A 21,434-nucleotide genomic window follows, 5' to 3' on the forward strand; every position below is an offset into this window, starting at 1 on the left:
AATTTCACACCACTTTAAGTGCCATGACTCAATGCTACGAAATTCTGGGAATTGTAGTTTGTTGTGGCACCAGATTTCTCTGTCAGAGAAGGCTAAATGTCTCATAAAACTACAATTCCCAGAATTCCATAGCTCCATTTTATATAAGGGACACAATTTTACTCTGTATTTAATGGGACTTGAGCATCCATGGATTTTGGTATCCATGGGGGACCTGGAACCAAACCCCAGGGGAGACCAGGGGCCTCACTGTACAAGATTCTTTCTTTTGAAAGCATCAGATAAGTACGGCTAGTCTTCTTGAAAGTCTTAGTAAACAAAAATGGAGCTGAGGCTGTCTTCTGGTGGCTTGAGTCTCTCTAGTTCCCTGCTTTTCATGACCTTTTCCTTCAGGGTCAGTAATTATACCCCCTATCCTAAACCTCTTAAGTTTTTTATTTTATTTTGCTTCCCTTTTTAGTTAGCTCTGTGTGTGGCTTGTTTGAATGAAGTTTGTGCGGGTGTGTGCTCTTTATATTTCTAACAAAAGTTCATATAGTATCACATGTCTGGGGTCTCAATCAGTTATTCCTGGTATAGCTTGTGCTGCAAAACCTGTTGCCCCCTTTCTCTTAGCCAGGTTGAGTGTTCCCCAAACTAATTAAAGATTGCTGCTGGTAGTTGAGGTTCTACTAGTCCCACACATTTAGAGTAATAGTCCCCCACCTAAGTACAGCGTCCTATTATCCCACCAGCATGTAAGAGTCTGGAAGTAGGAAATAGAAGCAGTTTTTAATACAAGAACTTACAAGATCCCCCTTTTTTTTTTTTACAGTGGGGAGGGAGAGGAACTCTACAAATGACCACAAATAGTCAAACAATTACAGTACCAAATGCCGTCAAGTTCTTTAGAAGGCACTGATTTTAATATCATGTTGAAAAACTCTCAGGTTTTTCCCCTACAGCTTTTGTGTATGTGTAAAAACAGTGCCACTAGCTACATTGGCTAGACCTGTATGGATTTCCAGGCCAAGAACATCTGGAAACTTGCTTGATTTCCCACTTCTGATTTATGTTGCTGTTATAATTTTGGAATCTTTTGGGTAAGAGTTTCCAGAAGGTTGTGGTTTTAGCCTTTTCTGCACTAAGAAAGATTTACTAGTACTGCATTTGTACTGCAGAAATAATCCAGTTTGACACCAGTTTGACTGCCTTGGCTTAGTGTTATGGAATTCTGGGAACTGTAGTTTCTTGTGGCACCAGAGCTCTCTTACAGGGAAGGATAGAAGTCTCACAAAGCTACAATTCCCAGAATTCCGTAGCATTGAGTCATGGTAGTTAAAGTGGTGTCAAACTGGTTTACTTCTGAAGCGTGGAGGCAGCTTAGATGTATTACAGCAAACATTTTTATGGATTAGAATCTTCCTAGTCTGATTATTTTTCTGTTTTCACTGGAACTCTCAATTGTAGTGCAAATTAAATGGGCAGCTGTATGGGGAGATTTTGGGGAAAACAAGTTATTCAAAACCTTAGTGTTCATTTGATAAGTAGTAAGGTTTATGGCAGATGTTGTATCCATTCCAGCAAGGGAACATAATGTCTTTTCTGTAATAGCTGTACTGTTAGACTCAATGTGGTACAGCATGCTCCAGAGTCCAGGCATGCCTGAGTTGGTTTATGCTTGATTTTCTGGTCTGTATGCAGATAGTACTGCAAATAAACACAATAGACTAGACACTTACATGGAGTAATATCACACAACTATAACCATGGGCAATTGCATTATGATATTTGAACAACCAAAGTAAGGTTTTATTTATTAAAGGAGCATTATATAGAGAATGCCACACAAACTGAATCAAAGGTACGTCTGGTGCCGGCTGAGTGATCTTTTTCTTTTGAGGAATATCATGATCTAACACGAGTGGTCAAATCTATGTCTTGAACTGTACAAGATTCTAAATTTTCATAATAGCCGTGTTCATGGAAAGATCCCTACTGTGAACCTGGTTTTCATCTTATGAATGGAAGCTGCTTCTGTTTATGAAGCTACGCAAGTATCAAGCCAGTATCTCCCCTCAGCCTGGAAAAAGACATTATGAACAAAATTAGTTTCCTGCAGTTCATATATTGATTCCCCTCTTCTCTTACACATCCATTCTGAAATCATCTCTTGTGTGTTTTCTTCTTTGAGGGTTTTCAGTCTAAATTTGCAGAACTGGCTAGAGTAGACCGTTGTTGTTGTGTGTTGTTGTGTCATTTCCAACTTGTGGCGACCTTAAGGTGAACCGATCATGGGGCTTTCTTGGCAAGATTGGTTCAGAGGAGGTTGGCCATTGCCTTCCCCTGAGGCTGAGAGGGTGTGACTTGCCCAAAGTCACCCAGTGGGTTTACATGGTTGAGCGGTAGATTGAGCCCTTGGCTCCAGTTATAGTCCAACACTCAAACCATTACGCCACATTGGCTCTCTAGACCATAGCAGGTAGGCCAGAAAAACAACAACCATGCACTTTGAAGGTGTCCCTTCATTCATATCAGACCCCCAGTCACCCCTCAGGTGGGGAAAGGGAAGAAGGATATGTACACAGTGTTGGTTAGAAATTAATCAGGGAGTCCTAATCCATTCTCTTCAAGAGCTGCAAGCATGTCCTTAGGAAACGCTGCCTTTTTTATTTCATTCATCAACCAATTTGCAGAATGATAGTTGCATTCCTCAGTTGACAGTGTTTTTCATTATATTTTATTTACTCTTGCCAATCAAATGTTTTGAGTTTAATTTAGTAAATCAGCTTTACCTTCACCTTTATTTACTGTTTTCCTAGTGGGGAAAAACAACAACAGTGACAAGGTCAGCCCGTACTTAAGATTTGTAAAACGGTATACAATATTGAGAAAGGTATGTATTTAAATTGGGAGTGGGCTGAAAAGGATTGTGGGTGTTGGCTGGGAATGAATGGAGGCAGCACTGACTGCAAAGCAATGCTAGTGCTAGGAGGGGAAAACTCTCAGACTTGATAATGAGTTTGGTTGCCAAAGCCAAATGCCAAAATGGAAGGGAAGGGAATCCAGTCAATATGACCCCTGCTGAGATTGGTACTTAGCTGGTGAGATGCTTAAAGGAGGATATATCTAATGTGCCAGGTCACTTGAATTCAAAATACTACTGAACAGCACTTCTAAGCTTTGTGCCTTCGATCGATCACTGACACTTCTTCGTTCCTCTTGGCAATCTCGCTTTCTTCCACCTATCCCAGAACAAGTCTTTTGCTGTAAAACACTGTTCATTTACTGTTTTGTATGGGGGGTTGTCCTCCTCCTCCAAATATTTCTGAATGATCCATTTTTATCTGGGTGAAAGGCAGCAGTAGAACTTCATTTTTTGTTTTAAATTCTTGGCATCAGTTTGCCAAGTTGAGAGAGAGAGAGAAATCACGAGGTTTTCTTTCAAGGTTTATTTTTAACTACCTTGAATTAACAGGCTAACAGCAGATCCTGCATTCTCTGTGCAAAATGGCAGCCAACAAGAGATGTTCACTTCCCTTTCAAAGTTTTCTGGCTGAATTTCAAGTGCCTAAACAGCATGGCTTGTGTTAAAAAACAGTAGAGACCTTGATTTTACTGTTTTATTAAGCATTTTAATTTATTTCTATTCTTCCTGGAACAAAGGCAAGAGCACATTTCTCCACCACACTTTTTGGAGTATTGTTAAACAATTGATATTTCATCAATTGGACAGTAGTTTGAGAAAACTATGAGTGATTTGTATTCTGAGGGTTGGAAGAAATCTAGAACCACTTTTAATTTCTTGCTTGATGTTATAGCAAAGGAGAACAGATTAAAAGTGCTTTCTATGAAGTTAGACCACAGGTCCATCTAGCTCAGAGTGATGGACAAGATTCTAAGTGGGAGTGTTTTCAGTTTTTACCTGAATGGTTGGCTCTCCATATACATGGATTCTTTATCCACAGATTCAACAATCAACACCTTGAAAATACAGTGGTCCTTTGGTATCTGTTGACGTTTGGTTCCAGGACCCCCCTTGGATACCAAGAATCCACGGATACACAGGGCTGCTGCATTCCTAAATAAATAAATAAATAAATAATTCCCCAAAGCAAACCTTGATTTTGTCATTTTATATAAGGGACACAATTTTTCTATGCCATTATAGTTAATGTGACTTGAACATTCACAGATTTTGGTGTACAGGGTGGGTGGGTCCTGGAATCAAACCCCAGTAGATACTAAAAGTGCACTGTATGTTTCAGAAGGTGAATTTGGCACTATTTGCAAGCAAAGCATGTGCTGTATCACTGAGCTGTGGCTCTACAAAATGTGGGCAAATTCTTCCCATGTTTATTTCATTTTTAAGTGCTGTCTGCGCCAGGGTGAACTAGGGAGATTTTACCATCAGCCATGTTCCGTATACATGGATTAGGAGGTCATCAATAGCAAGTAGCAATAGTAAGTACATTTTAATACCGTTATTGGTGAACTAACACTCCCTAAACGATTTACAGTGTGTTAGCCAATTTCCCTCAACAAGCTGGGTACTCCTTTTTCCGATCCATGAAAGGATGGGAGGCTGAGTGGACCTTGGAACCGTCTCTAGGATCGAATTAAGGCTTACCTGATCTTCTGATGTTTTTAAAACAAAAGCAACAACACTTAAAGTACTGTTTTCAAATCAGGCCAACTGTGGCTTTGTGAAATAATCTATACAGTGATAACAAGGGTGGAGGGCATGAACCTGTGAAAGTGAGCTGGTCTTTTTCATGGTACATGCAGTTTTTCTCCTATTCTTGTTAAACATGTCTTTCCCTTGCTGAGATTTGACACCCATTTCGAGTGGGTAGTAACTAATGGGTACAGTGCCAGATTGTTTGATTCCAATTTTTCAGGCACTGTGGATGGGTACATTTGTCTCTGGTTTTTCAAACAGTGGAGATGTGTGTAGGAAATAGGAAAAGCGAAGGCAGACAAAGTAACCCCTAACCCTGTTTGATGTGATTATGAAAGAGAGTGCAGGGTTTTTTTTTTTTACTTGAAACTGGATTACAAAAATATGTATGCGAGTGGCAAATGAATTAGACATTCCCATGTGTACAGGATTGGAACAAGGTACTGTACTATGAAATTCATTGAAATATTTTTTTTTAAGTGACATAAAATATTATTGGATCTCATTCTTTTTGCAACATTCTGTACCCCTGTCCTTCACAGGTATGAAAACTTGTAAATGTCACATTTCTGGGATTGTTTGGAATGACTTTTGAACAATAAACTCCCTGCTAGAGATCAGTTTTCCTTTCATTTTTCTCTCGTTAACATTATAGAGTTTGGTAGTGCTTACTCTTTAATCGTTCTGTGGCACTAGAGCTCAAATATTGCATGCTTGCTCAAGGCTCTGATTATATGAATTGCCATACAAGTTGCTTGACAAGCCAACAGATCTGTTTGTGAATATGTACAGCCATTCATGACTTGTAAACCTTCTTTTGTGTGCCTAGTTGCTTAGGGATTTTATATTCTTGTCTCTGCAGAACTTGGCCGTTTTCAGCAACTAAGTCTGTCCAGGAAGTAATTGCTGAATGAAGCTGAGAAAGTCCTGGTTAAACAGTGTACTTCCATGAGAGGCAATTGATATTCACAAGTTGGTGATTTTGCTCTTAGGTAATGAAATTGGGTTCAGTAGTTTTGATTTTATTTTTAAAGCATCTCTCTTCTTAAATTTCTCTAGGTCTACAATGATAAATGGACTTATGATAATTCCTGTACTAGCGATGGTGTTCTTTCCATCACCCAGCATACAAGGTAAGTACTTGTGGGATAAAAAAACTTGGGTTGGTAATTCTAGTGGCTGATTGTTGCAGAAACACTAGGTGATCTTTAATGCTTATTGGTCCCTGGGTGCTTGCCTATATTGTTCCGTTATTATTCCGTTGGCCAGTGTGGGACACAAAGAAGATGTGTTTCTGGGAGAGCAGATTTAAGCAGAAGCAAGGAAACCATAAATGAGACCAACACTTCTCTTACAGTTATTTTCTGTATCATTTTCTGCTGCTTTCCAAAGTATGGACTTGTGTGTGTATGTAAGGGAAATTATGTAAGGGATATTAAGTAAGAGGTACCGTATCTTCCCATACGAACCTGCTATGGGAGAGAGCCTTCTGGTGGCTGCTTCCACCTTCTGGAACTCCCTCCCATGGGAGACTAGTCTGGCCCCCTCCTTGCTCTCTTTTTGCTGGCAAGTAAAAACCTTTTAAAATCATGACATGGTGGCTTTTATATGGGGTGTGTGTTTTAGTTATGTTTTAAATTTTTTCTATATTTTTAGTGTTAATTTTATATTGTTTTAACTGGATTGTTTTAATTATTTTTAATTTTTTCTTGTAAACATTTCAAAGTGTTTTTATCTCATGAGCCACCTTGGGTCCCTTTCTGGAAGAAAGGCAGTACAGAAAACAAATGTGTCTGTCTGTCTATCTATCTATCTATCTATCTATCTATTAGCCTTCTTTCCCCCAGCTTGGGACTCAGAGGTGGCTTGCAATAGTTAAAGTAAATGTAGTTAAGAATTAAGAGCATGTAAAAGTTAAAAAGCATATGAAGGCTATAGAAGTGACTGCTTTCTTCATAATCCTACCCCACCCCCTTTTATGTTATGGAGTTGGAAAGAAGCTTCTTTTATGCGGTGGTCATAGGAACTCCTTTCCTGACATACAAAAGTTTCCATGTTTGTTTATTTGGAAACTGGAAGAAGTTGTGATGAAGGCTGTAAACTGCAGAGAGGAATGAATGTTGATATACCAGAATGTGTGTGCCTGTGCCTTAAAGCTCATGGTCAGAGACATAAACACATACTCCATTTGTGTCAGTAACAGCTTCAAAAGTGCTGCTTTAAATAATGAACATGACCGGGACAGAAGGTGAAAAAAATATGACCAGCCTTTGCATATGATAGTTTTAATTTTTTTTTCTTAGCCAGAAATTTCCACATAAAACATTTAAATCCCAGGGCTGTTCATCCTAACCAGATTAGACTTGTTTACTTACCAAATTCCCGTTAACTCAGAAGATTAAAAAGATTGTATGTACAGCGCTGTGTAAATTTACAGCACTTTATAAATAAAGGTTAATAATAATAATAAGATCTTCTTTAGTTAGGACAAACAGTTGGATTTAGAGCAAGTGTGGGAGTCATGCAGCCTCCATATACAGTACTTTATAGGACTGCAAGTCACATCTCCTCTAGCCAACATAACCACTAATAAGGAATACTGGGAGTTACAGTCACAAAATAACTAAAGAGGCACTTGATTCCAACTCCCATCATGCCTGCCATGTGCTTTATTTTTCAGCAGTTAAAATGTTAATACATCTATGTTTATTTAATTGGCCCTTTAAAAAAACCTGCAGTGAATTGTTTCCTTTTTAACCAGCATTTAATACTGTTTTCTCTGAGATAAGAGACCTTGTGAATTTTAAGATTAGTGTGATTGTGTCCCTTCCCAGAGTTTGGAAGCACTAAGTTACAAGCCAAACAGGCACAAGCAAATACCTCTCTTTGGTAACAAGAGAATTAAAGTCACATTTCAAAAGTAATGCCATGAGTGGGAACAACATCACTTCATCAGTGGAATGAGTTGTGTTTTCTAATTACTTTTCAAATTACTTCAAAAGTAAGAGGTAAAAAGAAGAAGCATGCAGATCTTCGTAATCATAAGGTTGTTTTTTTTTAAAAAAGGCAAAATGTAATTAATTGCTTTAAAAAAAGCCACTAATGATTGGAAAAGGTTGTTGTGAACAGTAATTTTCCAGGTTTTGTCTGTTTGTTACTCTGTAATGACTACAAAATATGTGGCCTTCTAGATGTCGATCACACATCCCATCAGCCTGATGCAGCCTAGCCATTTGTGAAGAACAATGGGAATTCAGCAATTTCTGGGGGACCACATCTCTTTCTCCTTCTCCCCATATATAGCTGTTAGTCTCACAGGTTTGTCAGACCAAATTTAGGCCTGGGGTGAGGGGATTTTGGTTACAGTTTATGTATGCATGTGCTGATTCTGCTGAAAGAGAATTGTTATGGGAAGAAGATGAGATCATCCCACCTAAGTAAGAGTTTCAGGCTGTATAAACAGACAATTGACATAAACATCACTTTGTCATTTACAAAGCTGCAAGGAAAGCGGGAGACCTGAAGCAACAAGTTCTTGGTTTGTAGTCAACAGCAGTGGAAAAGTAGATGGAAAATTTGGGTCAGCAGGAGTCCAACATTCTGTTCTCTTTCCAGACAGTCAATTTCTGTGGTGTGAGCTGAGCTTTGTATATCTTTATTTTCCCCTCTCCACTCTGCTTTTAGTGATAACACTTACTCTTTTAAGAACAGGCTTGTTTTACTCAGAGGTGAACATAAGTAAAAGTCTTCGATAGGCCAAGAATGTCCAGTAGATTCTGTTATGCAGTCTTCTTGTTATCTTTTTAGATATTATATGTTTGCAAGGTCAGGCATTACTTAACCTCAGAGAGAAAGAGAGACACCTTTTTACAAAATTTTAAAAAACAAACAAACCGTGAAGTTTTGGAATTGTATGATGAGGAAAAGTAATTAGTGAAGCAACTCCAGAAAAAGTAGCCTGAAGGAATGAAAATAAGGCAAAGGCCATAATAAGGTTGAAAGATTTTGCCACATATGCTAACATTATCATTTGGTATCAGCCTGAGGAGGGGAGTTCACATATCTGCAGGAGTGAAGGTTGTTATGATGATAGGTGGTTTAGAGTACCATTGACCTTCAGTCTATGTTCTCTGTATTTTCATTGTCCACGGCCCTTTGTAGGGGGAAAAAAAATCTCCCCCTTCTTTGAATTACTCCAGGGGTAGGCAACCTTTTTGAGCCGGGGGCCAGGTTTCTGTCCCTCAGACAACTGGGGGGCTGAAGCCGGGGGGGGTGGAGCTTCCACCCTCCAGGGTCGAGGCCAGCGCTGGAGGCCTCACCTTCTTTCCGGGCCCCTGACGGACCCCAGGCCCCATCAGGGGCCTGCAAAAAAGCCAATGGCGGGCACCAGCGCTAGAGGCCTGGCCCTCTTTGCCAGACCTGCCATCCTCCATCTCACATTCATTCTCTTTTCTTCCTCCCTTTCCCTTCTTCCATCTCCTTTTCTCATTCTCCCACTTCCTTCCCTCAATCCCACTCTTTTTCCTTCCATCCGTCTCTCTCTTCCTCCCTTTTCCTTATTCTTCCCTTTCTATTTCCCTTTCACCTTCTTACTACCCTTCCATGCCTTTCTTCCTCCATTTCCTTTATTCCCCCTCTCTCACTCTCCCTTTTACTCTTTCTTTCTTTCCTTCCATTCATCTCTTTCTTCCTCCCTTTCCTTTATTTCCCCTTTCTTCCTTCCCTCCATTCCACCTCTTCCTTTATTTCCCTCTCCCTTTCTCTTCCTCTTTCCTTCTTCCTTCCCTCCCTCCTGTCTTCCTAGCTCCCTTCCCTTCTCCCCATCTCTCTCTCCACACCTCTTTCCTTCCTTCCTTCTTTCCCTTCCTGCTGGAGGCAGAGGTCCATCCCTTCTTCCTTCCCATCTCCCCTTCTCTTTCTCCTTCCTTCTTTCCCTATGTCTCCCTTCACATCCCCCTTTCCCTCATGTCTGTCTTCCTCCCTCCCTCCCCCATCTCTCCCTCCACACATCTTTCAATCCCTCTCGCCTTCATTTCCCCCTTTCTTTCTTCTTTCTTCCTGGCTCTCTTCTCTTCATCTCTACCTCCACACAGCTCTTTCTTTCTTTCTTTCTTTCTTTCTTTCTTTCTTTCTTTCTTTCCATCCCTTCCACTCTCTCTCCTTCCTTTCATCTCCTTCTTTCCACTCATCTCTCTCTTCCTTTTCCTTCCCCCTCCCTTTCTCATTCTCCCCTTTCCCTTTCTCTCCCTCCCTCCACCTCTCTTCCTTCCTTTCTTTCCTTCCATCCATCTCTCTCTTCCTTTTCCTCCCACCCTTCCTCTCATTCTCATCCTCCCTTCTCCCCATCTCTCCCTCCACACCTCTTTCTTTCCTTCCCTCCTTTCCACTCTCCTTCCTTCCTTCTATCTCTTCTTCTTTCCCTATCTTTCTCCCTTTCTTTCTCTCCCTTCCACTCTCTCTCCTTCCTTCCTTCCTATCCTCCCTTCCCTCACCTGCTGGAGGCAGAAGTCCAGGAAGGAGGAGGCCGGCGCCCCCCCAAAGGCCCCACCCGCTCGCGTGAGAGACCTTTGGCCTCTTGCGCGAGCAGTGGCGTGCGTGAGAGGGAAGAGGCCGGTGCCCCCCAAAGGCCCCGCCCTCTCACGCGAGCGAGCAGCGCCTTTGGCCTCTCGCGCAAGCAGTGGCTTGCGCAAGAGGGAAGAGGCTGGCGCCCCCCAAAGGCCCTGCCCTCTCACGCGAGTGAGCAGCACCTTTGGCCTCTCACGCAAGCAGCGGCTCACGCGAGAGGGAAGAGGCCGGCACCCCCCCAAAAGCCCCGCCCGCTCGCGCGAGAGGGAGGAGGCCAGCGGCCCCCTCAAAGGGCCTGGTGCTGCTGCCGATTGCCGCTGCGGCGGCAGCACCGGGCGCGGGCCGGTCCCCTGGCCTTGGCAGGCCACATGCGACCCGCGGGCCAGGGGTTGCCGACCCCTGAATTACTCTATCAGTGCAGAACAGCTCACTATGGCTGCCCTGTTCCTATGACAATCTTTTCCTTACATTTGCAAAGTGGGCCTGTTGTTCTGAAATTATTCATGACCATGATATTTTATGACTGGTTAGCCTTACCATTCAGTGGGTTGAGATATTTTAATATTCTTTATAGTCAGTCATGTAATTGTTGCAAGAGTATTACATATTTATACCTATTTTTTTTAATTGCAAGGTGCTATAGGGATAGCCAGATAATTCAGACAAACAATACACAATGTCATTTCAGTAATAGAAAGCTAAACCAAATGGATGAGGCAGAGCTTCACTCTTTCTCTTTTTTGTCAGTCCCTTGAGGCCAGGAGTGGTTCTAATAATTTGAATTAAAAAAATGTTCTGTGATTGTGACTCAGTTATTTATCCTCTGCTGTACCATTTCCTATTTTTATACTGCATTATTAGGGCACCAACCTTAGTCCCAAGTAGAAGAAGTTGTTGAATGGCAAAACAACCCTTAGGTAAACCTGATTGATTGAGTGGGTCTGCTATAGTCAGGACTAATAGTAGGAGTTAGGTCATGGGTTTTGTATCATGAATTTGGAAAGCACCAAAACATTTGCTGATACAGTGGGCCTTTCCCTTACGTGGGGGATCCGTTCCAGATCCCCCCGCATAAGGGAAATTACGCTTATGCTCGCGCCTCATTGAAAACAATGGGGCGTGTGCTTGCGGCGGTGTGCGTGCCAGAGGCGTGTGCACCATATATTTTATTCTCATGTGACTTCAGTGTAAGCTTGAAACTGCGCATAGTGCACCATGTATGGCATGGGCACATTGTAATTGGTGGTTGTTTATGTGTGCCTTCAGGCCATTTCCAGCTTATGGTGACCTTAAGGTTAACCTTTCATTGGGTTTTCTTGGCAAGATTTCTTTACAGCGGGCTTACCTTGTAGCCTCTCTATAACTTGCATTGTTCATATTACAGATAATTTGATCTAAGTGGAAATTAAGATGGGTTCAAAAAGAAAAATCCTTTTATGACTTTTCTGTTGAATTTTGCATATTCCCAGTTGGCTGTCTATGATTCTATTGAGATTCATACTCTCCAGAGCAGTGCATGTTTTTGATAATGTTTAACTTCCTCCAAGGTAGGGAGAACTTCTCCTGCTTTAGAGCCTTAGCTATACTTACCACATGCAAGAGCTCTTTTAACTTGAGCTTTCCCTTTGGGGCACTCATATCCTTTTATTTATTACACGCTGTCCTTCCAATGTCAATTATATATCTGTTCAGATTACTAGAATTTTGGTGAGGACGCATAACAAAAATACATTGACAATTAACTTATAATGAGGTAGTGCTATATCCTAGGATCTGTTGCCCAGGTGAAGTGTTAAATAATAAATTGTTTCTTTGCCCTGTTTTTTTCCTTCATAAAAGAACCCCTGGATAAGTTTTACCCACTTCTCCTAGGTGGCAGGAAGTTGTAAAAGACATTCCGCTTGTGTTTATCATGCTGTTAATTTATGGAATGCTAAAACTAGGCTTAAACAACTACATGACTTGTTCTAACATACATAAATGTCATAGAAAATAATACACTAGGAAAAACAAAACAGATTACTTTAGCAGTCTCCTGTGACATAGCTTCCACAACTCATGCATACTTGAAAATGTAGCCTTTTTGCTTGCATGTGTCTTCTGTCTCTGTAAACCCTCGTTTTTTTAAAAAAATAAGCATTTACTGAAACTGATGAATGTCTCCAGATATGTAGCAGGGAAGGAGCAAAGGAGAAAATCCTGCCTAAAGTGTCTTAATACAAACTAATCTATCAAGAATCTTTACTTTGGGAGTATGCCTTGAATGTAAGTGGTATGTATGAGGTCTAAGAAACCTATACTGGCCCTAAGAAATCAGAAATGTCCATATGTTGGATTTTACATATGAAGTCAGTTGTGACAGAAAAACCTAGTGTAGGAGAAAGGTCACATTGGCGCATTACAGACCACCTGAAATCAGCGGTCTGCTGGCGCCGTCATTTGCAGTGTGGAGGAGCCCCAGCGCCCAAACCGCGTGGCTCCGTGCCGTAAAAAAGAAGCCCCAAAATGGCGCTTCTTATTGCAGTGCGCTAGTGACGTCGTGAGGCGCCAATGGCGCACTTGCGATGTCATTTGTGCCGTGCGCCGTGCGGACGCTAAGCGTTTGTGACGTCAAGATGGTGGCACCCGTGTAGAACGGGTGCTGCCATTTTGTACGCGCTCTGCGCGTACTAGGTTTAGGGCCATCTGGAAGGGACGCCCCTTTCTAACCCTAGTACGTGCGGAACGCATACTTTCTGCCCGTACGGAACGGGCTATTGGTTTGTTATACTTTTCCTTTCTGCACGTTTGATGAGGTTTCAGCACCTCTGACCATAGGGTTCTATATGTGGTGGAGCATGGCATTGAGTACAGAAATCAAAGTGGAAAATATTTCATCATCTAATTTACATAGATGCTTATGTTATGTTTGTTTCATGTTTAAGGAATTTGCCTTCAGGTCCTGCTTCTAAGATTCCCATTGACATGGTCTTGATCTCTGTGGGAACAGGACGCAGGGCTGCAGGGAACTTCTGGTCTGATCTAGCAGTTGTCATCTATTAATATAGCCAGCATGATGTACTGGTTCAAGCATTGGACTACAACTCTGGAAGCCGGGATTCAAATTAGGGAAGTCACATACACTCAGCCTCAGGCAAACCCCTCTGCAAAATCTTGCCAGGAAATCCCCATGATAGGTATTACTTAGGGTTGCCATAATTAGAAATTACTTGAAGGCATACAAGAATAACAACAAACCCTAAACAAGAATTACGAGTTAGATAGAGATCTGGCGTCTGGTGCCATCAGTATAATGATGAAACCAAATTCCACCACCATTCTTTTTAATTGTGCTCCAGTGAGGCTATGGAAGTTCTGAAACTGTGTCTGAATTACAGCTTGAAAAGATTACTTTTTTTCTCCTAATGAACCAGTCAGGGCCTTTTCATGCTACACAATTATAAGTGCTATGATTCTACTTTAATTGCTGTGACAACATTCTCTGGAATCTTGGAACTGGCAACTTAGAGAAAGTCACTGAGAATCCTCAGCCAGAGGGCCCCTCTGGTGACTCTGACCAAACTACAAGCCCCAAAATTGCACAAGATGCAACAGTGATAGTTATAAGAGGTATTGTTGAGCTTTAATTGTGTGGTGTGAAAGGGTCACAACAGTGGCAATGCTTCCTGGGAAATTCTGGGACTGGAAGTAGGAAAATGGAGGCTTAGTTTACATAAAGGTTAACATGGTCTTGGTAAGTAAGAAGTGTGTACCGGGAGTGACATCCATGTTGAATGGGGTTACCTTTCCATTGAAAAATCAAGTACAGTAAGCCCGTACCATGCGCAGGTTCACTATAGGTGGCTTTCAGCTTATGCTGAAGTTGCATGTCAAATGGGAGAATGGCGTGTGTGCCCAGCCATGGCGCATGCCCGAGCCCCATTGGATATAATGGGGCTCGAGCATACATGCTTTTTGCCTTACACATGGGGAGGAGGGGTCTGGAACAGATCCCCCACATAAGGCAAGGGCCCACTGTACACACTTTGGATGTGCTCTTGGCTGTGCAGGTGATGGCTGTAGCCAAAAATGTTTTTGTACAGTTTTCATCTGATGTGTCAGCTGCAATCATTCCTGGAGAAGATGGGCCTGGCTATGATCACTCAAGCCCCAGTTACACCTAGTTTTGATCACTGTAATGGACTCTATCTGCATTACTTTCAAGGACTTTCTTCGAGTGTTTGAAAACTGAAGCTGGTGAAAAATGATATAGCCAGGGTTGTGATCAGAGCTGGTTGTTCACTTGTTGGGAATTTTTGCATGCTACTTCATAACTGTATTTCTTTTACTTGGCTTCTAAACTGCTTGTGGGCTCAATCCAAAATGTTGGTGATTTTGCTTAGTGCTCCCAACAGGTCTGAATGTTATTTTACTGCCATTGGGAACTCCTGGTCTGCTCAAATCATCAGAAGAGGCTCTCCTGTGTTTCCCTCCGCCTTGAGAAATGAAACTGTTTGGCACGTGCAGGACAACTTCCCTTCCCTTGCAGCAGTTTCTGGGATGTGACATTCCCTAGAGGTCTGCTCAGTTCTTCCCTCAGTCAAGGTTAGGTGTTTCCCAAAACCTTTGTAGTATTGGAAGGCTTTTGGTTTGGCTGTTTGCTTGTGAATACAGGCTGAGTATCCATTATCCAAAATGATTGGAGCCAGAAGTATTTTGTATTTTGTGTTTTGTATCTTTATTTTGGAATACCTGTGCATATACATAATACACAACACAAGTAGCATGGTGCATACTGTTGTTGTGAAGCTGGAGAGAGACCCAAGAGATGCAAAGTTGAAGTGGAATGTGGCTGGGGAGAGACAAAGGATCTGTGAAATGGCAGGAATCCAAGTGTAGTACTTGGCATGCCTCCATGCTGCCTGCCATTTCAAGATCCTCATGTCTCTATCTAGTCTCATCTCTGTCTAGCCTCACTTGTTCCTTCATTAATTGTGTGACACATGAGGCTAGGGAGAGACTGAGGATCGAAGAGACAAACAGGAGCACCACCTCAAAGAGGGAAGCAGGCGGCTTTTGGTTTCTGGAGGTTTTCAGATTTTGGATTTCCGGATTAGGGATGGTCAACCTGTATTTTATTTACCAAGAAGTATACATAAAGCATTTATCCCATTCTAAAAATTTCATAATTATTTAAGATTCATACTTTGCTTAATGTAATATTTCATTCCACCCTATGTGCTTCATGAATTAAGCAGAAAGGTGAAGTATATAGATTTATAAATAAAGAAATGTTCATTTATGTGTGTTTGTGTGTGTGTGCGTGGGGGGGATCATAGAGAGAATTTCATGTTCTCAGAGCCGCTGAGTGCTGAGATTTTTTTTAAAAAAGCTCTTTATGTTTACTTTACCAGAGCTTGGAAGCATTATTTTATGAGACTATAGCTCCTAGAATCTTTCCAGCCAACCAACAAGGGGGAATTCTTGGACTTGTAGACCAGAAAAACCTTTCCCCATGTTCTGAGCTGCTTAGAACCAATATACTGGCATTTCTCAGAGGAGTGTTGTTTGCTGCCACCCACCCACAAGGTTGCTGATGGATACCCACCAATGGACATGCTTTTAACCATTTATGCAGCACAGCTCCTGAACAAGTATAGGACTATATCTGTAATTACTATGAGATCAACACTAGAGTGGCATGAATGTGGGGAGAAGGGATTAGGTTGAGAGGGGTGCTTGCTTCCTCTTATGAATTAATAGCTGGGCTGAGCCTTTCAGCCCAGCTATTAATTCACGGTATTTGGCTTCATGGTATGCCTGTGTCACCTATCATGTCCTCAAATATCAATAGCTCTGTCTGATCATGTCAGTGTGCTTGTCACTTTTCAGGGTCTGGCCCTAAATCAACAGTTTTCATTGGTATTCATTTCTGGGCGGCAGATGGAGGTGCAGATTCATTGGTTTTGGTGGGCTCAACTCCAGGCAAGAGGAGTTGTGTTGTATGCAAATCTCCCACTCTGCTAGTAGAGCAGTAGCTTGCTACAGTTTGCAATGATTAATTGATCCATTGTTGCAACTTGCATAGAGTCTTCCAGGTATGTGTGTCTATAGCAAGAGTAATCGCAAGTACATTTCTATACCATTTATCAGTGAACTAAGCACTCCCTAAGCCAGACCTGCACAACTTGGAAGTAGGCAGGGGCCAAAATTAAAATCACCAACTTCTTTGGGCTGCAGATACATTTAAATTAATTATTATAATGACTTATTATTAATCAATAATTAATAATTAATTAGCATTAATGACTAATTATTATTTATAATTAACATCATTATTATTAATTCCACTCTCCTCCGCCGCTGCCTTTTGGGCCCTTCCTTGCTCTTTGCGGGGAGCAGGTCTGGAGAGGATCGTTGCCTCAAAGCAAGTTGGGGGGGAAGCTGCACTGGAGGCAGCCCTCTGGCAGGGCCCTTTGGGGATTCAGGCAGCCAAATCTGCGCATGAAAGTGGCACCCATTTTGGGAAAAGTTTTCATGCTCCTCTTCCTCCTGGGATGCCATCAACCGAGAAGCCCTAGGCATCCCCCGGACTTGCCTTTCTTCCTCCATATGCACACAAAGACATGCACCCCCCAACCGTGCTCCTTCAGATCCCCCACCCACCCAAAAAACAAAAGCAGGCTGAGCGTGGTTTCCCTGAAAAATCCCTGCTACCCTCATTCACTGGCCATGGATGCCCCAGTCAGTTGATGGCTCCTTCTCTGCCTCCAAAAGTCCTTCAGGGAGGGAGAGAAGGAGGGAGGTATGGATGGCTAGCAGGGACTCATGCCCACTTGCCTCCACTGCCCAGCCTCCATCCTTTGAGTGGGCGCAGAGAAGCGCCTTCTCCCTGGTGTGTTATGGTGATCCCCTTTAACTCTTTAATGCTCTGATCACGTGGTGTAGAATCTTATGCTTTGGTAGCCAGATTTTGTTATTTGCCTTTCATTCAATGGAAGAGACTTGAAGTCTTTGAGATCCTTGCGGGCTGCATGCAGCCTGCAGGCTGTATGTTGTTCAGGCCTGCCTTAAGCAGCTGACAATGTATAAACTAATTGCCCCCAACAAGCTGCGTACTCATTTTAGTGACCTACAGAAGGATGCAAGGCTGAGTGGACCTTGGATCCAACTCATTGCTTGGGATTGAACTCACAACCTTGTGGCTGCAGTACAGGCATTTAAACACTGCATCACCAGGGCTCCCTATGGATGTACTTAGTTAGCTTTCTCCTAACTCTACTAGTTGTTGTGGCAGCAGAAGTCTGCTCTACGTCTTCCTCCTGGTTAGAAGAAAGTAGGCTAGATTAAATGTTTCTCATCTCACCTCCTTAAGTACTGTATGTGAGAAGGAATAATACCCTAATTTCATCTTGCTCTGGAAATGGTCCCTTTAGCTAACACTCTTAATTTCCAAAAAGGAAAACATGTTTTTTCTGTCTGTCTGTCTGCCTCTCTGTCTCTTGAATGACAAACTGTAAACAACTGTGATTGGTTCTTAATGCATAACTCTTAATGCCTTCATAAGGGGCTGTCTCTGGGTCTCAGGTTTGAGCTTAAAAACCTCAGGGCCTGCAACGGTCCTGAACTGGCAACCCTAGATGTCAATCATGAAAAAGACCAGAGTGTTGTCTTCTTTTGGAATCTAGAGCATAAAAGTATGGGTGGATTTATTGCATCCTATTGCATGGGGACACATGCTTTGATTCGTGTATTGGAATGGCTAGGTATTGGCTCTAAATGGAAGCTGGTTTAGAAGAAAGAATGATACTGAAAGAGTTGCAGTTTTCTTTTAACACCTCATTGAAATTGTGGGTTGTATCCTCAAAAGTGAAACACTGAGAATTGAGGATCTGTGGTATGAATTATTTTTAAATTCTTGCTTTGTGCAGTTAGGTTGGTTTGCTTAGTGACCATTGCTTTCCTCCCATCTCATATTTAAGGCAGTATAGTTCTTATTAAAGCTAGACATTTTTAAAAAAAATGTATTAAAATTGCATTGCTGTGCTAACAAAAGTTGGCTGAATGTTCTGTGCTTCCAGAACTACCTCAAACACACACACACACACACACACACACACACACACACACTATGCTGAATAGCTGTTTGTTTCCAGCAGAATCCCAGCAATATTGTTTTTTGAATAGATTATTTTTTAAAGTATATGCTTAATGTACCTAACTAACCCTGTGAAGTGGTTGATGCAGCAACAGATACATTAGGTCATCTCCTAACCTGAGCAGGTATTTCATAGTGTCAGCGTATTGCAAACATAGATCCATGAGATGGGTATAAGGTTGCTGTGTGTTAGACTTAGTTTTGTGTTTGATCGTTGAGCTACCATCAATTCCAGTGGCTTTCAGCAATGGCTTTGGATTTGAAGCTGTGATTTTTTTTCTTTTTTGGCACTTTTACAGGTAATTGTTAAGAAGTAATGTGTTACAAGAGTATTAGAGTGGGCCCTTGGTATCCACGGGTTTGACGTTGTGGATTTGAGCAACTGTGGAATGAAGTGAAAAACCTTTAATTTTTTTTTAAACATGTGATGGTCCTGCTGAGAAGCGGTCCCAGGGCACTAGCAGAGGCTGAGACAAGACCTGAGTAAGCCGATGCCTCTCTCCACCTTGGAAGTCAGTCCTACCACAAAGCCACAGTCAGAACTTAAACCTCTTCTGCTGCCAACATTTAAACCCCTACCTCACTCCGTTTCCCACCATCTTACAAGGAAGCTTCTTCCAGAATTTGAACTACCTCATTCTGTTTCCCACTTTTTCACAAGGAAGCTTCAAGAATTTAAATTCCTGCTTTCCTACTTTCTCACACGGAAGCCTACCAGAATTTACACTTCTGTCTCACTCAGTTTCCAACTTTCTCACAAGGTAGTGTGTACCAGAATTTGAACAACTACTTTCCCACAAGTAAGCCTCTGAAAGAACGTAAACACCTTTCCTGCCGATACAGCACCTTGCTTGACTCCTACTGCTGCCCCTCCCTGAGGTGGATCAGTGGCAAAGAGTTTTAAAATCTGGCAGAGGCTTCATGATGGGAAGGTTGAAAAGGTGGGAAATAAAGTCAGAAAAGGATCTACTGTAAATTCTGGCAGAGACTTCTTGACGGGAGGGTGGGAAACAGTGCACGAAGAATGCCTTCCTCGTGCTCGAACCTTGTCACCCCAGTTATTTGAAATGCTAAATACTGACTTGAGCATCCATATTTTTTGGTATCACCAGGAGGTTCTGGAACCCCCCATGGATACTAAGAGCCCATTGTACCTTAGCCAGAAGTGCACAGCCTTGGCTACCTTGTTTTCGTTTTGTGCCTTAGTTTTACTCCACTCTGTTTTCTGCTTCTCTAGAGAGTAAAACATCAACCAGTGGGTTCAAATGACAAGAAAAGAGTTTCTACCAATACATTAGGAAGAACTACTTGACTGTAAAAGCTGTTCATCAGCAGGGGTGTTTACTCACCAGGTGTTACCTGGTGCGGGACTTCTGGTGCATTTTGGGGCAGCTTTCTGGGGAAAATGCCCTCTCCCCAAGCTGGCCCATCCTTCTCTTGATGAGGAAAAGGATGGGACAGTGCTTGGGGGACAAAGCACGCACAGGGAGGTGAAGCAGCATGCTTGTGAACAGAGAGATGCTCTTGTGCACTGAGGAAGCACTTGCATATGCAGGGAGAGGCGTGCACACCTAGGGAACAGGGCGGCATGTGTAGCAGATAGTGTGGAGGATGGTGTGTGGGGACTGACCGGGTGTCACTCCCATTCTGGAGTGTCACCTGGTGTGGCCCACATCTCCCCCCCCCCCCCAGTGACACCACTGTTCAACAATGAAACACAGTGCTTCCTTCCTCAGAGGTCTTTACAGAGGTTGGGTGGCCATTTTCCAGGAATGCTTTAGTTCTGTATTGCTATATGGCAGGGAGTTAGACTAGACAGTCCTTGGGTTTCTTTTCAACCCTATCATTCTGTGACTCTAAAACATTTATTTTCCAAGGGTGAGATAGAAAGGTGGTGAAGTTACGATTTGGGCATGATCAACTGTGATTGCTGTTGCTGTCTTATGCTGATATCTGGTCTCTCTATGGAGGTCCTTTGACACATTGATGCCCTTGTAGCAGAAAAATCTATAATTCCTCTCTCCTCAAGTGTCTTAAGCCTTACACCTCTATCTGAAGTGATTATTTGTTAATTACTCCCAAGTGTTTGCCATGTTAATGTGCTGCAGGAAAAACAAAACAAAATCTAGTAGCATTTTAAAAACTGATAAAATAAAATGAAATGAGTAATAAAATAAAAAAGACAATAAAAAACCCTAACAATGCCTTTTCGTCTTTAAAGTGCCAGAAGATGCCTTCTTTATAATGGTGACTGGAATTCACTTGGGGGCTTGTGTCTTCATAAGTGGACTTAGGTATCAGGAAATAGAAGCAAGCAGTTTCGCAACATCTGCATTTAGCTGTTAGGTTATAGTAGGGGAGCCAGCAAAGTGATGCTTGTATCTAACGACCCAGTGTACAGTGAGACCTGATGCAGAAAAGGATAATGCACATCAGGACACAATGCTAGTGTCCCATTACTTATCTTCTCAAGTCATTAACAGGGTTCCTTAGCCCCTCTGCTACGCAGTTAAGTATGTGTGAAATTGTGCAACACAGACCTCAGCAGACAATTCCAACTTGTATTTCTTTCTTTCCCCAATGAGTTTCTCATTTTCAATATCAGGATCAGGTAATATGAAAGTTTATAGTCATAGCCCTCCCAAAACACAGGCGGATTCAGTACCCAACAGACCTTTCAGTTTAATATGTGTTGGCGGTTTCCATATTCACTCATGCTCCAAAGGAGCCAGGAAACTGTGGCTTTTGTGGGACACACTGTTGGCAGGTACATTGTTTGAGTACTGTGGGTATACAGTATATTTTCCTATGCTGTAGTTAGATCTACTCCTGTGCTGTAGTTACAACTCTGAAACAAAAATCTTGTTCAATAGGATGGTATTTTTTCCCTAGTACAGAAGTACCAAAAGAGAGGAAGTGTGGCTTTCTTGGAAGTAGTATTTTCTTCTCCTCCTTGAGTTTGTGGCATAGGAAAGATTCAAACTTGTGATTTCATAGGTTACTGAACTTACTTTTTTCATCGGCTTAGCTAAATGGGGGATTCTGGGAGCTGTAGTCAAAAAGTAATGTCTC

General features: G+C 42.1%; 1 protein-coding gene across 3 annotated transcripts in view; it reads left to right on the forward strand.

Annotated features, from left to right (window-relative positions):
- Positions 1-21,434, forward strand: part of ACVR1 (activin A receptor type 1) — a 109,638-nt gene that overhangs the window by 52,153 nt on the left and 36,051 nt on the right. Inside the window, exons 2-4 of one of the 3 annotated variants that reach the window (XM_042475028.1) lie at positions 2,802-2,875; positions 5,523-5,632; positions 5,720-5,793. In XM_042475028.1, the coding sequence (XP_042330962.1) occupies positions 5,727-5,793 (67 nt within the window). In that variant the 5' untranslated portion in view covers positions 2,802-2,875; positions 5,523-5,632; positions 5,720-5,726. Of the gene's footprint in view, positions 1-2,801; positions 2,876-5,519; positions 5,633-5,719; positions 5,794-21,434 lie in introns of those variants that run through there. The other 2 variants (XM_042475019.1, XM_042475010.1) reach the window with 2 other exon arrangements.

The sequence above is a fragment of the Sceloporus undulatus genome, chromosome 1, assembly GCF_019175285.1.
Source record: "Sceloporus undulatus isolate JIND9_A2432 ecotype Alabama chromosome 1, SceUnd_v1.1, whole genome shotgun sequence".
Taxonomy (NCBI): domain Eukaryota; kingdom Metazoa; phylum Chordata; class Lepidosauria; order Squamata; family Phrynosomatidae; genus Sceloporus; species Sceloporus undulatus.